General features: G+C 37.5%; 2 protein-coding genes across 10 annotated transcripts in view; both read right to left on the reverse strand.

Moving 5' to 3' along the window:
- The window catches only part of XRN1 (5'-3' exoribonuclease 1), a 40578-nt gene extending 26725 nt beyond the window's left edge, over positions 1-13853 (reverse strand). For 3 of the 8 annotated variants that reach the window (XR_001523306.3, XM_033516871.1, XM_015637686.3), the window contains exons 1-16: positions 13716-13853; positions 10859-11091; positions 9441-9538; positions 8999-9108; positions 8799-8909; positions 8486-8568; positions 6118-6205; positions 5832-6000; positions 5559-5626; positions 4290-4424; positions 3287-3350; positions 2448-2553; positions 1715-1804; positions 1409-1565; positions 955-1074; positions 95-264 (exon numbers count right to left, since the gene is read on the reverse strand). Coding sequence is in view for 7 of the 8 variants with exons in the window: in XM_033516871.1 (XP_033372762.1) it covers positions 95-264; positions 955-1074; positions 1409-1565; positions 1715-1804; positions 2448-2553; positions 3287-3350; positions 4290-4424; positions 5559-5626; positions 5832-6000; positions 6118-6205; positions 8486-8568; positions 8799-8909; positions 8999-9108; positions 9441-9538; positions 10859-11091; positions 13716-13790 (1877 nt within the window). In the remaining variant the exon portion in view is untranslated. Of the gene's footprint in view, positions 1-94; positions 265-954; positions 1075-1408; positions 1566-1714; positions 1805-2447; positions 2554-3286; positions 3351-4289; positions 4425-5558; positions 5627-5831; positions 6001-6117; positions 6206-8485; positions 8569-8798; positions 8910-8998; positions 9109-9440; positions 9539-10858; positions 11092-11663; positions 11782-13715 lie in introns of those variants that run through there. The other 5 variants (XM_033516870.1, XM_015637685.3, XM_015637684.3 and 2 more) reach the window with 3 other exon arrangements.
- Positions 13854-14232: 379 nt separating this feature from the next.
- Positions 14233-20656, reverse strand: part of ATR (ATR serine/threonine kinase) — a 40536-nt gene continuing 34112 nt past the window's right edge. For both annotated transcript variants that reach the window (XM_015638149.1, XM_015638148.1), the window contains exons 41-47: positions 20428-20571; positions 19518-19668; positions 18659-18815; positions 18377-18530; positions 17352-17503; positions 16984-17089; positions 14233-15639 (exon numbers count right to left, since the gene is read on the reverse strand). In XM_015638149.1, coding sequence (XP_015493635.1) covers positions 15466-15639; positions 16984-17089; positions 17352-17503; positions 18377-18530; positions 18659-18815; positions 19518-19668; positions 20428-20571 — 1038 coding nt within the window. In that variant the 3' untranslated portion in view covers positions 14233-15465. The remainder of the gene's footprint in view (positions 15640-16983; positions 17090-17351; positions 17504-18376; positions 18531-18658; positions 18816-19517; positions 19669-20427; positions 20572-20656) is intronic.

Genomic DNA, 20656 nt, shown 5'->3' on the forward strand with positions numbered 1-20656 from the left:
TTATTCAGTATTTTTCATTTCAGTTTGGTTAAAATGTTAGTAAAAGTCCTCCAATTCCTTTTAGCCTGCTCTAAAATAGTTACACCAGCGTTACCTCGTGTGACATCGTTCTATCGCAGGGAATTTCTCTGGCCATGGTGACAGGTACTGGAACTCAGCATCTTTGTCATACCAGTACATTAAGCAAGCACTGTGAGTGTTTCTTTGTTTCTCCTCTTCTTTTAGGCCCTTATTACAGGATTCCATGGCCTGCAGCAGTCGTTTCTAAATTTTAGAGAAATTAGCACATGTGAGACTGGCAACAAAAATTAGCATGGAAAAAACTACACTGGGAATGTAACTTGAGAAATCCAGATACCCAATGTGCTCATTGTCCAGTTGTAGCCTCAACCCTTCTTGTGTCCCTGATAAAAATGCTCTCTGAACAATTACCATGGAATGGCTTTGGAGAATAATCATCTTTCTGCAAGCCTGTTCCCAAAGGGTACCCTTGTCTAACACTGTTATCCTATATGAAAAGTAAAGTACTATTTTACTGCTTTCCATTAATGTTTCTCTATTACTGGTGCTCATGTGAAGAGATTTCCTGTAAAAATACTTTCATTTTTTTAAAGTGTTTATTTTATTTTACCTACAGATATTCTCTAATTTTATATGTACATAGTAACAGAGTATTTTTCTCAAAGAAATTGAACCAAAATATTTGAATAGCTGATTAAAAACACGAACAACACCAAGACCTTACTCAGGACTTCTGTCACCTGAAACTAACTTTGCTTTTGGTAACTTAATCTAGACTTACTCCCCAAGCAGCAAACATTTATTTTTTTCTGTGGCCTTATCAAGTGTTAATTTAAGCTTCCACATACTTGCATGTCTAACTGTTGATTAATTAAGAAATTTAGCAGTCTTGTAATGCAGCTTTTTGGGACAGCAGTTACTGAAACAACTTACCTCATCAATAAACGGGATTAATACTACAGCTTCCCATTCCTGCTGTTTACCGTTTAGGTCAGTTTTAAAATCAGGTGGATAATATTCTATAATAGGAGAGTCTTGACTAGTCATCAAATGCTAGGAAAATACAACAGAGAGGATATCAAAGGCAATTTAGCACTACTTGCAGGAAGAGACAAAGGAAGGCTGGTATCAAAACCAATTTGATGCCATACAGGAACGAAACACTGAGCTGTCCTAGATGGAAACAGCTTAGCAAATGTAAAATTTTGTATTTATTACTAACTTCACAGTGCACTACATATAGTAACAAGTAGAATATTTAACCATACACCTAAAATGTAAAGATATAATCAACAAGATATGCAAAAACATTAAGAATAGAGTAAAATAAAAAAAAAAATCAGACAATGAGTAAGCAGTAGATAGATAATTTAATTGTATATCTTACCTGGTAACATTTAGGCAGCAGATCTTTGCTAGCTGCTGGAAGTACAGCAAGAAGCTGTTCAAATGGCATGAAAGGTTTTCCAAGTTCAAATTTGATTTTGAGTTCACTGATGTTGTGAATATCTGACAGGTAAGGTGCATAATGATAAGGGTAATACCTGCAGGTTAAAAAATCCCCTAAGTTACTTGACTTAATTAGAGCACAGCAGTGTTCACAGATCAGAAGCAAACTACATTAAATGTTCCCAGTGTACAAGGTGAAATATCATTATCTTTCAGCAGTTTCTCATTTGAAGTTTTTTCTTACCAGCTCCATGACTGAACTCCATGGTAATAATAATGCAAAATCCATTGAATTGCCTGGACATAACATTCAGCTTGATCAGCCAAGAAGGCACTTAAAAGAAAAAAGGAAGATGCTTATTAGTTTTCTCATTTTCACTGGTATATAAAAAGTACTTAGAACCCTGTACATAGGGATGAAGATAGAACATTTTGGGAACCTAATAATACCATGATTTTCTAGATTAATTTCCTCTTTGATCCTCAAATACTTATTATAGTAAACTTGATTTGCAACTCTTGTTGCATTAGGCAGAATCATCATCACTGCAGTACTCTGCCATGTGTTCTCTGCTTTTGACATGAGATTAATATTCTGTCTTTTATTAGAATCACAGAACGCTGGGGGTTGGAAGGGACCTTCTGAACATCTTGTTCCAACCCCCTGCCATGGGCAGGGAAACCTTCCATAGACCAGACTGCTCAAAGCCCCATCCAACCTGGCCTTGAACACTCTCAACACACATCCACAACTTCTCTAGGCAACCTGCTCCAGTGCCTCACCACCCTCCAAGTAAAGAATTTCTTCCTTATTATCTAATGTAAACCTACTCCCTTTCCAGTTTGAAACCATTATGCCTTGTCCTGTCGCTACACACTCTTAAAAATAGTCTCTAATACATATTTACATGTATGTCTCTATATCTAAAATGATTTGTTTTCAGCATTTAAGAATAAAAAAACAAGTATATACTTACTCAGACACTACTTCTACACCCATTTTAGTCATGTAGTAAGTTCTTTTGTATTGCCTAAACTCAGTTTCAAACAGATCATCATCTTCTGGCTCATCTTCCAATGTGTCTGGAAAACCAGTCATGAAAACAAGGATTAACATTCACTTCCTTACTAGAAATAAGGTTTGAAAACATTCACTTCTGACATAATGCTTTAACTTTACTCCTTAATTCAAAGCTATAGGTGCTCACACCTTCCTTGCACTGAAAGTGGCATGAAACAATCAAACAAAATCTTTACCCAAAGAAATTCTGGAATTTTTAAGACAGGCAACCCATTTTTTAGCTCAATTACAAGAAAAGAGAAGATAAGCCATCAGAAAAAAATATGAGAAAACATTAAAATGAATGAAAAAAATTATGTTCAGCAATGTCATTTAATATCATCTACTAATATTCATACACTTTTAACAATTAATTTCAAAACATGAGCAAAAAACATTTCGTACAAGTAGAATGAGTTTAAAAACAACCACAACCAAAAATCCTAGAGTCATACAATAATCTGTTCCCCTGTGCCCCCCATCTAAGAAAATACCTATGCATGCAATTATCAAAAATATAATATTGTTGAAGGTTTGTTCATTAATTCCTTTAACTCATCATGGCAAAGAAGAAGCACCTCTAAAGCTTTAGCCCCACTCTTTCTCTCTCACCAGAGCAGTTCCACTTCCCAGTAGCCGACAACATAAATCTTGCATTCAGATTAAGCTCATCTCTGACAAGTAATTCTTACAGTTCTTTGAAATCTATACACACATTTTTTGTTATATGTGTATGGAAAAATCATTTGCACTTACTTTTAGGGGTCACTTCGCCTTCATTTTTTTCTAAAGCAGCCAAAGATATAGAATTTTCCTGAGCCTATTAAATTAAGATTTGAAATAATGTAAAAATACAGGTTAATATGCATGAACACCATTCAAAATTTGCAACTCAAAATGCTAAAATTAAATGTATAAATAATATTTATTATAAACCCCATTTCCTTCTCTTACAATTGCTTCAAGAAAATTATTTAAGCAGACAAAACAGACAGATCAGACAAAAGGAGCAGTCTCAAAACACTAATTACTTCTTAAAAAAATACCTGAATATTTGTGTTCCAACATGCTACTTTCCAAAACTGCTCCGTACACAAAGAAGAGGATAACAATATACAGAGACAGATGAAATACATAGGAATTTTCTCCTGCTACTCTACACCCTGCTGAAGCATGTAGTGAAGGGCAGTCAATGGAAGTGGTGGTGGGGAACTTGACAGTGGGGCAGAGACAATCTATTGTTATGTAGTAGTACACATGTATATACAAGGTGCTGCTCCTTAGTAATTGGTTATATCTAGAACTGCAAGTTTAATACTAATCTGAGATAGCTCACCAATGAAATTGCTCTTTCCCTATTTGCTGTCCAGTAGTTAGCAATACATGAGTGTTCTATTGGTGTATCTGAAACACATGGAACTCCTAGAAGACTATGCATTAAAAATTCAGATTATGAAGTATAGCAGGTTTGATCATAACTCACACAGAAGTTCTGCTGCTTTTGAAGAACAGCAAAGCATTAAATACAGGTTTACGAGACTTTCAAAATCATGAACATCTGCCCCTGACTGAACCATTTTATTACTCAAAACCAGCAATGCATACAGGCAGAAAGAAAACTGTTACCAATTACTACCTTTTCTGGTTTGAAAAAAATCTCAAAACAGAGGTTTATACCACTTAATTTGTCTAAGATCAAATTATTGATTTGCAAGAAGTAACATTCTTACTTCTGAAATTGTGCATATAAAACACTAACCTTTTGTTTCTTTTGTTTATTTCTTCTGGCTTCCTCTGCTGCAATCCCAGCTGCCTCATTGAGGTATTTATTGCCTACTTTACTTTCAAACCACTTTAGGTCAACAAAGACTTCACTGAAGTGTTCACGATCAAACTGTGAGATTAAAGTAAGTGTGAAAATATTTGAGGGATGTCAAATTTACAATGCCAGATTAACAATGTCTTTTTAGTACATGCATTAGATTACATCTAGAGTCATCTGTACCTAAACATTTTGCCCTAGAGATACAACTAAACAGATTAATACTAAAAATCCTATTACTCAGCAATATGTAACATACAGCCAAGCCTTCTTTCAGTAAGGCAGCAAGGCGTAACAAAAAAGAATTAAATAACTTATACACTTCACTATCAACTCAAGAAGTATATAGGGTCTGGTTAATACAGCTTTGTGCCACAGATCTAACACTTTCACAGCTCTATGCAAGAACCAGGAAACAAGGCTGAAGTAGGGACAACAGATGATCTCCCTCTTTCCAAGTTCAGCAGAAGGTTTAATCCTTTCCATTTCCATATGGCTATGCTTTACCTCATTTTTAGGATGGATTACTGCGCTGGCACTTAACAGGATTACCTCCTGTACATCAGCTAGTTCATGAATACCACTGATGCCCGCCTCTCAGAGATGCTCCTTGATCTTTACCAGTGATCTTCATAAAAAAACTTGGAAACAATTCTCCCCTCCAAGACCTTCAGACATAGCTTATCCCACAGGAATAATATAATAATAATAATAATACCAGCAGGGGAAACAAAGAACATCACTGCCTGCAGCAAGCTTTAAGAATACACAGAAATCACAGACAGCTCTGAGCTGGAAGAGACCCACAAGGATCACTGAGTTAAACTGCTACGCCAATGGCCCTAGAGGGACTGAACCCCCAGCCCTGGCATTTCTGGCACCTGCTCTAACCAGCTTTGCCTAATACTGCCACACACTTTGATGAGAAGTGAGGACCATGATTCTACTGGTGAATCCTCATTTGACTTGCTGTATTAAAAGCACTGTGCTGGCTAAAGCACAGAGCAAATAATTCAATCTTTTTCCTCTTATGCTATAAGATCATACAACAACTGATTGGATTCCATCTGTTCAATGCTAAAACAGCTGATTAAACCACCTGTAAAACACAGCCATTTAACAGTTCATTAAAACTACAGTACGGTGTATTTTAGGGTACAATACTGAGTTTAAATTCAACATTCTCTAAATTTCAGAGTTACTTACATCTGACAATCTTGTGAGATATTTCTCAAAACGTTCTAAATTCAGATACCCATTCTCATTGATGTAACCTGTTGAGAAAATTAAGTATGCTTTTGAACGAACAATTCAATAATTTTAAAATTTGCATTTAAATTCCCCACAGATAATAAAACACAATCTTGCTGCCTCTCTAAGGAAAGTGTAGTAAATACTGAATATTCTAATATGGCAAAAAAAGGTTAATAAATATAAATACACCATTGTTAATGCTTCTGCTTTCCACAACTTTCTCACCTCCCAGTTCTGGCAAGATAGCCATGTATGTTCTATAAAGTAGCGGCAGTGCATCATGATTAATGTGTAAATGAGGTAGATGAGGAATAAAATCATTTCCTACAAGGAAACCCATTAAGATCCAATCATCTATTATCCTTTCAATATCATATTCAAAAGAAATCTTGTCCTGGAGGAAAAAGAAAAAAAAGAAATGCACACAGGAGTATAATCTTTGTTATCATTTTTGCATAAAGACTTTACACATTCACACATTTTTTCCCATCTCAGCTCCATTAGAACTTACTTTTACTGGGGAAAATTCATAATCGATATATTCTCTCATCAGTGATAAGTGCAGTAAATGAAATGTGGTTTCCTCTGGTGCACATACTCTGTAAATTATTCAAACCACCAAGTTAATTATTTATAAACACACTTTCAACATTAATATTAATAAGTCCAAAGTTACCTAAACCTAAGAAATTTTACTAGGATTGTATCTTTGCAGTAAAAATAATGTATAAATTATACATAATATGTAAAAATCCTTGAACTTATCCCAGGATTAATCTGGTTTGGTCCATAAAATTTTGCAGTGGAATCTTTTAAACACCAGATGTGATCATATGGAGAAGAGCTAACTTAGAGAAGAGCATTGTGGAGTTCCATGCTGCAGTAACTATTTCCTAAATCCTTACCCCATTGCTCAAAAACTTGCCTAACTTGGCACCAAGCCTCACCACTTTAAGGTATTTTCTAACTAGCCTGAATATGAACAGAGTACACAGATTCACATCTAAACCAACTGGTTTACATTTGTAGTCATTTGAAATGCTTCTTATAAGAGATTAATATGGTCAACTTGAAAATATGCTCTGCGTGTATTATTTGCTTCAATGCAGCAATAAAAGAACAACAAACCTACTGTTTGTTTATGGCATAGTCAATACATATTCTGCCTTCCTTTTTTCTCTTCATTAAAACTACTCATAAAAACCCAAAGCCAACATTAGCCCCAAATCAGTTAATACCTACACCAAAAGATTAATGAGCTAAATGATGTATTTTAAATTAATAAAAGACTATTTCACTTTGTACATACTATAACTAGCTGAGACCACTTCCAGTGACAAACCAGCATAAATACTTGTCTTCACACATAATTAGAAAATTTTAGAAATAATCCTAATAATAGAAATAAGGAAGATGTGTGTGATAGCAGCCTTCAGAGAAACTCATGTAAGACAAACTCTGAGCTACACTGGGCTTCAGAATCAATTGTGTCACTTTTTAAATGCAATTTTCATATTGGTATTAAAGAACTTTGGCAACCAGGCTGATGGTATAAGACTCCAGAGACATTCTGTCCTTACTCTTCACTGGACTTAAAAATTCTGATAAAATAAGCAATTTCTCTCAATGAAAAAACTGTGAAGAGATGTTACTTTGCACGTATTTCTAGGATTTTCAAATTTCCAACTGTAAGTATCCATAAAAGTGACAATATATTGACAGAAGGCAATTCCTGTAACTTACAGAAAAATTCTTCTAATGAGCAAAATTATTCAGAAATTACAATATGGAACAATGCTGGGGAGGGAGGGGGATAAATAACACTTTGCCTTTTGATTTCATATTTTCACTAATTAATCTTTCAAAAAGTAATCACACTCTTATTTCAGATTACTTTACTTTTTAGAAAGGTAAAACCAAGGTTTTACTTTGATTAGATGTAAGATTTTTTAAAAATATTGCCATGCTGCATGCAAACACTACCTATGAGTATTAGTGAAACATTGACGTCAAAGACTGAAAAGAAAGCTTATTTCTGATGTTCATCACACTGTCCTTGGCAATAAAGTATTTCTTTATTAGCAAAAATTACGCATTTATCTAAACATTTTTTACTTATCTTGTGATATCCAAAAGCCTTTCAGTGTCAGAAACGTTTATTTCTGTCTCTCCCATCTTCCCCCTTTATGTACCCAAGATATGCTTAAGGACCTTCAAAGAAGGAACCCAGCCACAGTAACAGTTATAAATTAATTCCTGTACTACTTCACAACAGCTCCAGCTACATGCACAGTTCTGGAACAAGTCACAATCTTCTGACTGTTTAAAGAGCACAAGTTATTTCAGTTGGGCAAACCCTGAATAATAGCATTTACCAGCCATTTTAAGAGAGTTTATTTTAGTAATTATCATAGTAATTTACTTTTATGCATAAAACCTCAGATATATATATATATATATGTATATATATATATATATATATATGTACGTAAGTATGTATGTAGGTATATACACACACATTTTAGAAAGTTAGCATCTGCATAACACAGTTATGGAAACAATGTCAATATAGCCCAGGTTGCTCCACTATAACATGAAGAAAAAAGTAAAACACACCAAAGCTTTAAGGATTTTTTTATCAGCTGTTCTGACAGCATACACTTTTTCATGTAAACCAGTTCAAATGCATGATTCAGAATGTTGATTTCTCTAATTTCATGACTTTTCTAACCCAAAGAATAAACTAAGACTTAATTAAATTACTATGCAAACAATTAAAAAAACCCAAATCACCAAACACACACCTGTCTTAGTCACCCGGTATGTTTTGGATTTAATTTCATCATAAATAAAATAAGAGTAAATTTAAATCAATTCACCTTTGAGCCTTTTTACCACCAAATCTGACTTCTTCTCTTAAGAGCGCAAAGTGTGCCTCATGACTTGTTAATCCCAGCATTATCTATTACAAAGAGATATCAGAAAGATCTTACTTTTTAATTTTTTTTTAAACCTTTCAAGCAGTATAAAGAAATTTCGATGTTTGGTTTCATTACAAATTCAAAAGTTTGCAGGAATACAAAATCACATGCTTGTTTCAAACCCTTTTAGAACTCTATGAGCTTAGGAAGATATCAAAAATGTACACACTTGACAAATTCCTATTGTTTGTATTATCTTAGTTGCACATACCAAGTCAGCATCTAAGCCATAGAGACAGTGTCTTGTGTTTGGATCATGATGGGGCTTTGCTTTTTCTGATCTGATGAACTCCATAATTTTATGCTCACCTTCCCCTGGGGTCTGGGCACAGAAAAAAAAAAAAAATCAGCAGTAAGTATTATTCTGTAAAAAAAAAATATTCAAATAGGATAGTAAGAAAATATAATAACCTCATGGCCCGATAAGTAGACTGTTATTCCTTGCCAGGATTTGTCTGTGGAAATCTTCATATTTACAAAATATTTAAGATGCTCATTCAATCTGGCCATGAATTCAGTTCCTGAAAACAGAAACCTAAGTTAAAGCTTTTCATTAGTTACATACCAGAAGTATTAAAAAAAAAGCCAGCAAATAAAACTTCTGCCAGAGATGAAGGGGATGACTGGTTTCTTTCCTAAGACATTTTGCATTTTACATAGTAATCTAAAAATATTTAGAATAAGATAGCATTCCAACCCTACTGTTAAGTTTGTTTGTTAAAACTTACTTAAGCTTTCATTGATTCTGTCTTCTGTTTTTTTAAAAAGCATGCCTTAAGATAGGAAAATAGTACCAAAATACAGATGACAAACCATAAACACTTAAATTTAAATAACTGACAAATTATCTTACCTGGTGTAATACAGTTGGAGTCAAATCTGGCTTCTGTAGGGAGGGTTTCTCCCTTTTCCAATGCCTTTTTTATTTTATCCTCTGCCTCTTTTGCTGATCTGAAACAAAACAGCATTGGAGAGAGAGTAGAGAATGAATCATCTTATTCAAATGTCAATAATCTAAGTACAGCTTTTTGACAAAGTAAATATACTACATAATATAGTTGATAAAAAAAATAGTTGATTTTTTGGAGTGCTTAAAAAATAAAAAAGGAGAGAAATTGAACTCCTGAATAGAGCTTATTGATTGATTATTAATTTGAGCTTATTTCTGATACAACTAAGGTGGCTTAAAAGTAGCACTTTTTTCATAGAAATGTGGCAATCTGTCACTATACAGATGCAGTTAGTATTTAGAATATCAAGGTGATCATATAACGGTTGATCACAAGGAATGGTAACAAACATTGAAACAACAAGAATATTTGTTATCTAAACATCTGAAAATGCTACCCCAGAACAATAGCTAACACAGTTAAACAAAGCAGCAGGTGTAGAATTCCAAGGGAGTCACGAGTGAACCAACAATTTATCATGCCCAGTAATGGAGAAACTAACAAATATCATGCCAGACTTTCTTGGCCAAGAGCCGCCTAAACACTTCTGAATCAGAAACAGAGAAACCACCAAAGTCGTAGGTTTTTGTCTGGCTCTCAATTCTGCTACAATTTTCTATTTAGAACTCTTAATCTCTGCTTCCTCTCAACCTCCTTTATTCCTTAAAGAAAAAATTAAATCAAAAACCAAACCACAAAAAAAATCCAGTTGCTTGAAAATGTTTTCTCCTGTTCCTTTCCCACAGTTCGTTTATGCTGTATTTCACTTACCATCCCTGCACTGTCTCACCATTGGCTTTTTTTTCCTTATAGCAATCTTAAAAAAATTTCAAAATCTTCCAAAACATTACTGTAATTCTTAATCTATTTGTAGCTCTGTATCTGAACTAGCTTGGTAACTGGTATCAATAGGAAATCAGTTTCATTAGAAAACTGATTTTTTCTATCACTTCCACTACAGGTACCAAATAGGCATATCTAGAAGTAGCATTCACAAATTCTAAAGACCAACAGATTATGAAGCATTTGGAAACATCTGCAAGAGCTCCACTGCAGAGTTGTTTCACATAAAATTTCATAGGAAAAAGCTCCCCTTGTTACCAAGTGCCACATACACAGAGAAAAATTTATGTAACAAGCAAACTCTCCTTTTGGAATCCTGATTTTAACATTTTACAGGTAGTTACCCTCATTCAATTAAAACTACTGTGAAGGTACAACCACTCACAGTCTCTTTTACTTATTACTGTGAACATTTCAGTAAGTGGGTTCTTTTAAGTGTTTACTATCCTCAAGACAGAGGCAAAACTGATCTTCTTACCTAAAACGTCTCCCGCGCTGCTGATTCATTTTTGCTCTTGGAGCTACTCCATCAACTGCCATGAAGAAAACCTTTCTTGGTTTAATAATGCGAAACAGTACTTCCAAATAATGAAAAATATTGGCAAAAATCTTATCTTCTGAGATTCTGAAGTGGACATCGTCATCATTTGGATGGGAACACTGATGTATTATGCCATTCATGTCCAGGTATAAGTTGTCAAATTCTGGAATCTACAAATGCCACAGTTAGTATCACTTGGTGAATGTACTACCCAAGGCAAACCTGAGAGCACTCTGGAAATTAGCTGAGGTGGGAAAACCCCTGTGGAACCTCCTGCACACCAACAGGCAGAGTAAGAATATCTGGACTGGGTATAGGTTTGCCTGCACATGCCATCTGTTACTTTGATTTTTCTCAGTGAGCCAAGTCCTGAACAGTACCTCAGGACTTTCGTCCCTGTGCTCAGACTATCTTCTCCATTGTAAAATGGAAAAGCAAACCAAAACCACTGTTTTCTGGAAGATTTTTTTTTTCTTTTTTATAAGCCTGCACATTTAATTGATTCAACCTTTCACAGCTACACTACAAACAATAAAACAACTACAAAACTGACTATGCAATTTCCAACAATATTTTGAAGCAAAGCTGGCTTAAGAAGCTTTAGAGCTCTCCCACTGTTTAGCAGCTCCTATCCCAATCACTCCTTGCTCTCTTCAGCTGTGCTTGTGAGCACCTTTGAGTCTAGAGAGTGGCAATTAGCACCAAAAGCAGAGAACTGGCAATAATAACATCAATTTCTTACCCAGACTTTCCAAACAGGCTTTCTTTTTCCTTCTAGTTCTCTGCTCTTCTACCAGTCTTATCTGTAGCAGTCACATTTTCTTTTAAAGGAAAAATAAAGCCTTCCCAAATATACACAAGCAACATACAGGGAACAAACACTGGTAAATGTATGACACAAAGGGGTCAGTACTACCTCTGTGTTACCAAAATGTGCCACAAGAGCAACTTGGCATTAAACAAATCTATTCCTTAATACCCCAGTAAGACTGCTCATAAAAATCTCCCAATCATCACACCTAGGAAAAGGTACTGCCAAATTGTTACAGTTTTCTACAGCACTGCTGCTGACACATCTTTAAAGGCACCTTGCTGGGCTTGTATTTATCCTCCAGATGCAAGAGAAATGTAACTGTTTTGGAAAGAGGAAACAGTGAAGAGAAGAAATTAGAGGCAGGATCCAGAATGATCCCCACTCAACTGTTGTAACTAGTTTACTGTTGCACACCATGGTCTTTAGTATGGTTAAACTCAGTAATCAAACTGCTCTCAGTGCTTTCAGGTAAGTGAGCAGGGCAGTGCACAGGTAGCACTCTAAAGAGACAAAAAGTAAAGCTTCTATATGGAAGCGACATACATAAAAGGTCTTATGTTTTCTTCAAGAAGCACAGCTATAATATGACCTAACAACAATGCTCTTTTACATACACAGGCCTTTTAATTCGTTGGTTTGCTTTTGTTTTCTCTTAGCATCTACTCTAGATGCCAGTATGTGTCAGTCTGTATATTCAAGTGATCTGGAAGAGTTTAGTCGTGTTTACTGTTTATCTTCAGAGCTCTAACTGCCTCTTTCAGAAGGCATCAAGGGTAGCACCCCCTGCTGTCACCCCCCTGGTTAAAGCAGACACTGCTGCCTCCTCCTCAGCTTGCCACAGTTCTTCAGCACAAGTGTGAAGATGTGTGAGCAGCCCAGGCTTCTAAGGAAGCAGCAGAAAAAGCAGCATAAACTGCTGCCGCCTTGCTACACAGATAGCATTAGAAGCTTCAGAGAAGCCCAACAAATCATAAGCAAAGACCTAAGCCTTGAAAACTACTTTGAAACTATCAGGAAAGGCCAAACATCCAGGCTAGGAATCACTTGAGCTGGGCATCTTAGTTACATTGACACAACAGCTATTTAATCTCTAAAAATCACAGGTGTTTAGGGAGTATTAATATTCAAACAACTCTCAATTATCGCCTATTTCAGAACATCCTTATTCAACCTACACAACCACATCTATGACACCAGTTGAAAATTATAATTAGAAAAGCTTGCATCCAACAGGTACCAAACATGACATCTCTGAAAAAATTACGTCTTTGTCCGAGTGTTAGAAGTATCATTTACGGCTTTCGTTTTCCAGGCTTGAACATACTTCCCGGTTTAGCTGCTAACACAAACTGTCCGACGCAGGCGACAAGGAAACGCAGCCGAGCTGGAAAACCTGTCTCTCGTCATTACCACGACTTTGGCCGTCACCAGCTGTAACTTTTCTGAGCCCAACAAGGAGTAAACTCCGACCTTGGGCTCCCCGTGAGTGCGAGGCAGCAGGACAGAGCTGCCACGGGGACCCAGAGCAGAGGGTCGCAGAGGGGAGCGAGCCCGGCGGGGCAGCCGGGCACGACCACGGGCCGGGAGCCGCCGTGGGCAGGTCATTCCCCGGGGGGAACGAAGCACTCTGGGTCCGGGACTGCTGAAACCATCGCCGGCCCCCGGCCGCGGGTCCCGAGCACTGCTGCCCGCCGCCGGCGGGCTCGGCCCGGACAAGAGGGCTGTCAGGGGGCACCGAACGCCTCACCCGCTCCCCAGAGATCCCCCACCGCCGTCCCACCACTTTCGGCCGCTCCGAACGGCGGGTCCCGCTGCACCGCCCCGGCTGACGGCGAGCCGGCCTGGGCTGGGATTCGGTCCCGCAGGGCCGGCCGGGACAAGGCCCGAGCTCTCGTCCCCCTCCCTTGTCCCGCCGAGGGGCCGGTCAGGACCTCCCGGGGCAGGCCCGTGTCAGGCAGCGGCGCTCCGCCTCTGGCTCACCTGATGCTCCTTCAGCACCTGGCTGAGGCAGGGGTATCGCTCCGAGATCCACCGGTAGAACTTGGGGACCCCCATGGCCACAGCTCCCCGCCGCCCTCACAGCCCCGCCGGAACCAAACACCGCGGGCCGCGCTCCGCCCTCCTTCCGGCGCGCCGCGCTGACAGCGGCCGAGCGCCCGCACCACCGAGAGCGAGCGGGCACAGAGCGGCGCCGGAGCGGGGCGGGCCCGGCCGGGGCGGGGCTGGCGTCGGGGAGGGAGCGGGGCGGGCCCGGGCCGGCTCCCGCCCCTCGGCCGCCACACCGCCGCCCCTGGCACGCGAACACCTGGACCCCCTTGCCCCCTGCCCTGCCTCACGCCGGGCCCCCGTCCCCCTGCCCGGGCAGCAGGGCTGCTCCCCGCGCGATGGCAACGCCCGGTGCAACAGCTCCCCGGCGGCTCTCTGCGCTCCGAGAAACCGATAAAGCCTGGGAAAACAGAACGTCAGCACTCAAACACAACACCGGAAAAGACCACTGTATGTTTCAAATATTTTACTAGGAAAATTCATTACGTTTATGGGGCAGTGACAAAACTTCTAGATTACTCACTAGATCGACAGATAAACAAACGCCCCAGAAGCAGTTGCAGACCCATTTTTTTACTTTTCCAAGCCTCTGGATTTCAGCTGAACAGAACAAACACTCGAGTGTCACACCACAGTGTGAGCCGGTGATTAAAACCTAACAGCGTAGTTTGTATCTCAGCATAGCCGAAACAAAACCACTGTACAAAAATTCTAATGATAGCCTACTGTAGGTTAAAAGGGTATAATTTTTCCCTATCTCCTCCCACCCTTCATTTCCCTACAATTTGGATGCCTAGAAAGCAAGCATCACTGTAAGTTAGCATTTGCCTTTCAACCATATTTTGGTCTACTCTTGTCTGTGTCAAAATACCTTTTCTGAAATGGAGTCTGAAAAACACTCCTTAGAGCCACTGTTTTTCCGGGGGAGGAAGACGGGCTGTGCAAGGCTCTCAGGAGCCGACACGGGTGTTACAGTCACAGCTACAACCACCTGCCTGCATTACAGGCGCCTTGCCGAGGTCCTCCAGTTCCCAGCTTTGTGCCATGTCCTTCAGGAGGGATTTTTAGAGCACTGTACTCAAGGGCTAAGGCAGCAGGCTCAGAACACAGTACCACTTTACCAGTCTGCTCACGCTAAGATTTAAGATCCCAAAAGCTTTCCTAGAGGTAGCCAGGCTACATGGAAGAAAGTTGAAGAAAAGTCTACTGCTGGAAAGAAATACTAATAATTTTTAGAAAGCCCTTCTGAATAGAAATACAAAAATTGAAATAATCATTTTACATCATATCAGTATTAAACTTCATTGTTGTATTTTTTAAACTAAGCCATATGAGAAACGTATTTATAAAAATATACAGTACTTTATAGAGTGCATCTGTCAGTATCATGAAAACTTTTCATATAGTCAAGAGTAAAACACTTGCAGAGCATTGCATAGTCTAATTTTTAAGCAGATATTACGTATTTCTACATGTGTACAAAAAGTAAATCCTAACACCTTACACATCTGCATTCATAGTGTCTTTGCAAGGGCACTGTACATTTTGCACAGATTTTGGAAGACCATAAGCCTGTTTTGCTTGCAGCCAAGAATCAACAGAACTAACCAGGTACCTTGATTCCTTCCCAACAATATTATAGCTACAGCACTTGTGGATGGTATCATTCCAAAGGGAACAAATTTCACATATATGGAGCCCAGCCCATATACATCTGGCAGAGCAGGTTGTCATCACTTGCTTCTTGAATGAGGTAATGAACATGCCCTTCAATAGATAAAGGTAATCCTTTGATTCTGTTTCTAGTCTTAATGACACCTTGAAGCCGTTGTTCTATATCAAGAACATGGGTTTTGGCCTGGAAAGAAGAAAAAAAAAATATTCATGAACTTCCACTTCTCAAAATAAAACCAGTATTTCTTAGGATGTGTTTGAAATCATATTAGAATTTAACACAAAATACAGATGCCTATACCAGCTATATTGAAAACAAAGACTACTCACTTTTAAAAACAATTCTCTAGAATGAATATATTACTAGTTAACCTGTAACTTTTGCCTTACATTTTTACTAAAAAAGTTTTACTAAAAAGCTAAAAGTTACCAGAGAAGACTGAAAGAGCTAGATAAATATATATAGTCGAGAACAGTTTTATTTCATACAATTACTTTCAAATAAATGCAACATTTTCCTAGCCTTGTTCCTGGAATTCTGGATAAAATTGAAGACTGGAAAATTTAGGTCAAAATTATGAGCAACTAAAAGTGAAGAAGTTGAATTAAGAGGTTGTGCTGAGCATCTCAAAATGACCTGTTCCAAGGCCCACTGGGGTTGCTAGTTCATACCAATTGCACTCACGCATTTTCTTTTAAAGCTAAGGCATAACGTTGGCACCACTCCAGAAAAAGAAGTTAACATATACAGCTATGTGGGTGGTCTTGTAAAAGAAAATTATGTAGACACAGCCTGGTTAGTAACTGTTTGAAGAGCAGATTTTCTGTGCTGAAAAAACCCAGTTAAGTTCTTTGTTGTGATACAGTTTCAGTAATGTAGTTTTTCCTTATCTTAGCTGTTTTGTTTGTCAGTGCTCCCTAAGTATTATCCTCTATTACACATTTATTTTCATTAAATACTCCTTAAAAAAAAAAGAATAGAAAGGGACAACTCAGAAATTTTGCACAGAGGGAAGATAATAAAAATTAAGCAATACTTTGGATTAATAATATAGTCTTCAGCAGCAGCTAATAAAGAAACAGTATGAAATCCTAATTTTAATCATGTAATTCTTGATATGTACTGAGGCACTTATTTATTCAATAATAAACATCCACTCTGGAAAAGCACAAAAATACACATGGAAAGGACTCCAGATGTTACATCACTGTAAATCTGGAGGACTGTGCAAGTGAGGGGTAAGATCCATTGCTTCTGCTGATGTTGTCCTTGATTTAGTAACACTAACAAGAGAATTACTGAGTTTTTTTGTTTGGTTCTTTAGTAGATAAATTACATTTTTTATCAGTAAAAAAAAAAATCTCTTTATAGATAAAAATTAAGAACAGAGAGATAACAAAGAACAACCAGAGAAATTTTTAAATGGAAGAAAAAAAGGACAAAGATTAAATTAGGAAACATGTAATTTGTAACAATAATGGACATTTCACATTTGAATACCTTAGGTAGTGTTTGTTTTAAACTCACCTTTTCATTGACAACTTCTCCAGTTTCATTCACCTGAGCTTTTGTATTCCCTTTAACAGGTTTACTCCATTCCACAAGAGGATCATGGAGAAAAGTCTTCAAAACACTAAATAAATAAAAAATTTAGAAAAGGATAGGATATATAAAATACACTTAATTTTCAAAACAAACACTGACAGGAGCCTGCATTTAGTGCTGAATATTTATACTGCTTTATATGCATGTCATGGTGCTATATCCGTGTCATGGTGAGAGTGAGCTGCAGGACAGGCATATCCTGGAACTGGCATATTCCCCAGAAGTTACTGTTTCACACCTTTAGACTACAGACAGCTTTGAGGAGTTTGTAGCAAAAGCAGCTGCCATACCTCATCAGAGGCTCCCTCTGATCACGCATCAGCCGCAGAGTGACTTCACAGGCTCTTCGGAAGAGACCTTCTGTTCCCATGGGACCCATCCCGTTAACCATGTTGTGAGTGAGGCGGAAAGGAACGATTTCCGGAACTTCAAAAGTTTCTCCCTTTACATTGAGGAGAAAAAAAGTATGCCCTAAGTGTTTTAAGCATTTTAAAACAGTAATATTTGCATTGGCTTTAGGTTTTTCCTCCATCTTTTGTCAGTGGCAGTTTCCTAGCTGGCAAGAGATGTTTGCTCAGCTCACAGTCCTACTTGGATAAGAGGAAATTACTTTGAGTAAAAGATAACATTGTCCAAATAACCTTTTTTTCCTGTTTTAACACATTAATACAGAGTATAAAATTTTGTTCTTAAATATGTATTTATGCTCTGTAGTCACATTGCAAAATGCTAACTTTTCTTTTATAATATACAAGTTAGCTTAAAAACATTTTTTTAAGTTAAATGTTTTATAGGACAATTTAGAATTTCTAAAAAGAAACCAGAATAACCTAACAATATTTCTACTTTGCTTATCTGAATTAAAAAGGTCACATGTCCCACACAAAAAGCATCTTTCAACTGAAACACCAAAACTCCAAATCCCAATCTGGCCACAATTTCTGCTGTTTATTTTTACAGAACCATTGAATTTTTGTGCTAAATTTGTGTGAGAGAGAACAAGAAATTCTACACAGCAGCAGAATTTTGAATGTTAGCAATTACAGTTTTGTTTGGCGGGTGACAGTGGAGAGAGAGTCATAAAATATAAACAATCTAAAATTTGGGCTGTTTCAGTGTATCCACATCAGGTCATCTGATACTGTCTAAATCAAAAAGTTGGTTTTCATTGAGTGCAGCACACAAAGCGATCACATCCTCTTTGCATTTCCCAGGCTTTTTTGGGGTACAAGACAAAGTGAGACAGAGAACAGAATGGATATGTTAAAGTAAAAACTTGGAAAAAGCCTGAAGACAGTAGAAATTTATTTCTCACCTTATTGAAAAGGCAGTTGAAATCCACATGCACACACTCCCCAGTGAAAGAATCAAACAAGATGTTCTCCCCGTGGCGATCTCCCAGCCCCAGGATGTAGCCCACCATGGACATGACAGCAACAGAGCGGCAGTAGGCTGACCTGCTGTTGTACCTGTGGAGATACAGCAGGCAGCTCTGAGGCACTGCTTGCCTTAGCTGTCCTTATCCTGCAGTCCCATTAACTCTTAGGGAAATACACAAAGCAGATGTTCTTGAGCTAGTCTAATCCCACTCACTCACCATGAAGTAGGGTCAGGAAATGTTCTAAGAAACCACTCATGAAAGAGCGGAGGGTGACGAGGCAGAAGGACCTCTTTGAACATTTTCAGCTTTTCAGGCAAAGGTGCTGACTTTGGAAGCATGTGCTGCCTCAGTTCCTTCCCAGTCATATAGATACCTGCAACAGAATTCCTCAGTTAGGCAATCTCCAAATATATGGAAATTATCCTAATATATCCTGGTATGTACTATTACAATATGCTAATTTAAAGACTAATAAATAAAATAAATGTATCCATAAAGCTGAAATAAATAATCAAATGACAAATAATCTATAAAGCATGTTAGTTGTGAGGCACAGGAAAGTTTTTCCCCAAACTTTTATTGCACTGCCCAGAAAGCTGCTTTGTTAATGAGAAATTCAAAATAAATCTGATCTTTTCTCTGGAAAGCTGCTGTACTCTTAAACGTGATTCAATTGTATTTTATCTTAATTATCTCACATAAATGCAACAGAAATAAAAAATAACAAATCAAATCTAAAAAGAAAGTTCACATTATTTTTTATTATTCAGTGCAGCACATACATCCCCATGCTGCTGAAACAATTTACATCACTGTATGTAGGAAAGTATGAAGATGCCTGTGGTATCAGTTCTTGTCAGGAACTTGCTCATTCCAAGCACCAACTCTTTTCCATTTTAGGGCAAAAGTCTACCTACATATGAATAATAATATATTGCAGATAGATAAAAATACATGTGACTACATCTTCCTAGATATTAGCCTGACTCCTGCCATTTGTTTCATTTACTTAATGAGATACAAGCCCTTTAGAAATATCTAAAAACTTTTACTATAGTCTAATATATTTCTTTACCTTTCTCCTTATATAGCTTTATCAGGATATTTCTCAGACCAGCAGTGTTATTCACCCACTCAATTATGCCACATTCATCATTTAATGGAATCACTGCGTAGGTGCGGATATGGAGCTCTCGCCTACGGGACTCTGCATCTTTTCTTAAGCACTATTCACAAAAGGAAAATGAGATTAACACATAACACAGATAGGATCAAAATACATTTATAGCATTTACATTCTATCTAGAATTACTTTCCAATCACACAATCTAGAATTTACAAATCTAAGCTTCACAGTCTGCAGTAGGTCAAATGAAAGCAAAATGTGCATCTGTTCTCAAAAGTAAATTAAAAACAAAGAGGATTTTGCAATGAAATAGTCAAACTGCATAACTTGTACGTGACTTAAATCCCTTAAAAGCAATATTTGAAATAAATCTTTTAGTGTTTCAGAGATGCTGTCATTTGTTTTAACCTCACAGAAGACATGGTACCTTAACCTTAAGCATACTCCGGAAAAATCAAAATAGAACCAAAATAAGAGGTGTGGCAACACTTCAGTATGAAAAGATTCATTTACCTATGTTTTATAAAATATATTAGAAATTACTTAGTAAGAAATACTACACATGACAGCAGAAAGTTTGCAGGTATTTATTTATTGTAAATAACCTGTCCTGTCTATTTCTGCTGGAATAAGCAATTGTTTTGGCAGAATACTGTAATCTGTTATTGTTTTCACAAGTCTCTAAAAAGTCATACAATATCGATTGCTACTGGTTTTTGCTGAAATAAGGTATTTTCTACCAGTTTACTTTTCTTCCAGTGAGCTTTAGCTCAAGCTAAATTGTCTTTTTTTGTTAGATAGCTCGGTCTTCTGTCCTGGTCAAAAACTATAATGCACCTGATTGTCTCATTCATCAAACCTTATTAATAAGGGAGTTGAATTCCATGAGCCGACAGTCTTTTCTTAGATCATCTTTTGGCTTGCACATCATAATGTAAGACTTCCCATCTGAACCTTTCAAGGTGATCTTTTTTGGCTTTTGAAGTGAGGCAAGAATTTCCACCTAAAGAAAAATTAAGTTCTTTACTAACACCTGTATCAGATTATCCAAAATAAAGTGTGTAATTGTAATAAACCATTGCAACCAA

The sequence above is a fragment of the Parus major genome, chromosome 9, assembly GCF_001522545.3.
Source record: "Parus major isolate Abel chromosome 9, Parus_major1.1, whole genome shotgun sequence".
NCBI lineage: Eukaryota > Metazoa > Chordata > Aves > Passeriformes > Paridae > Parus > Parus major.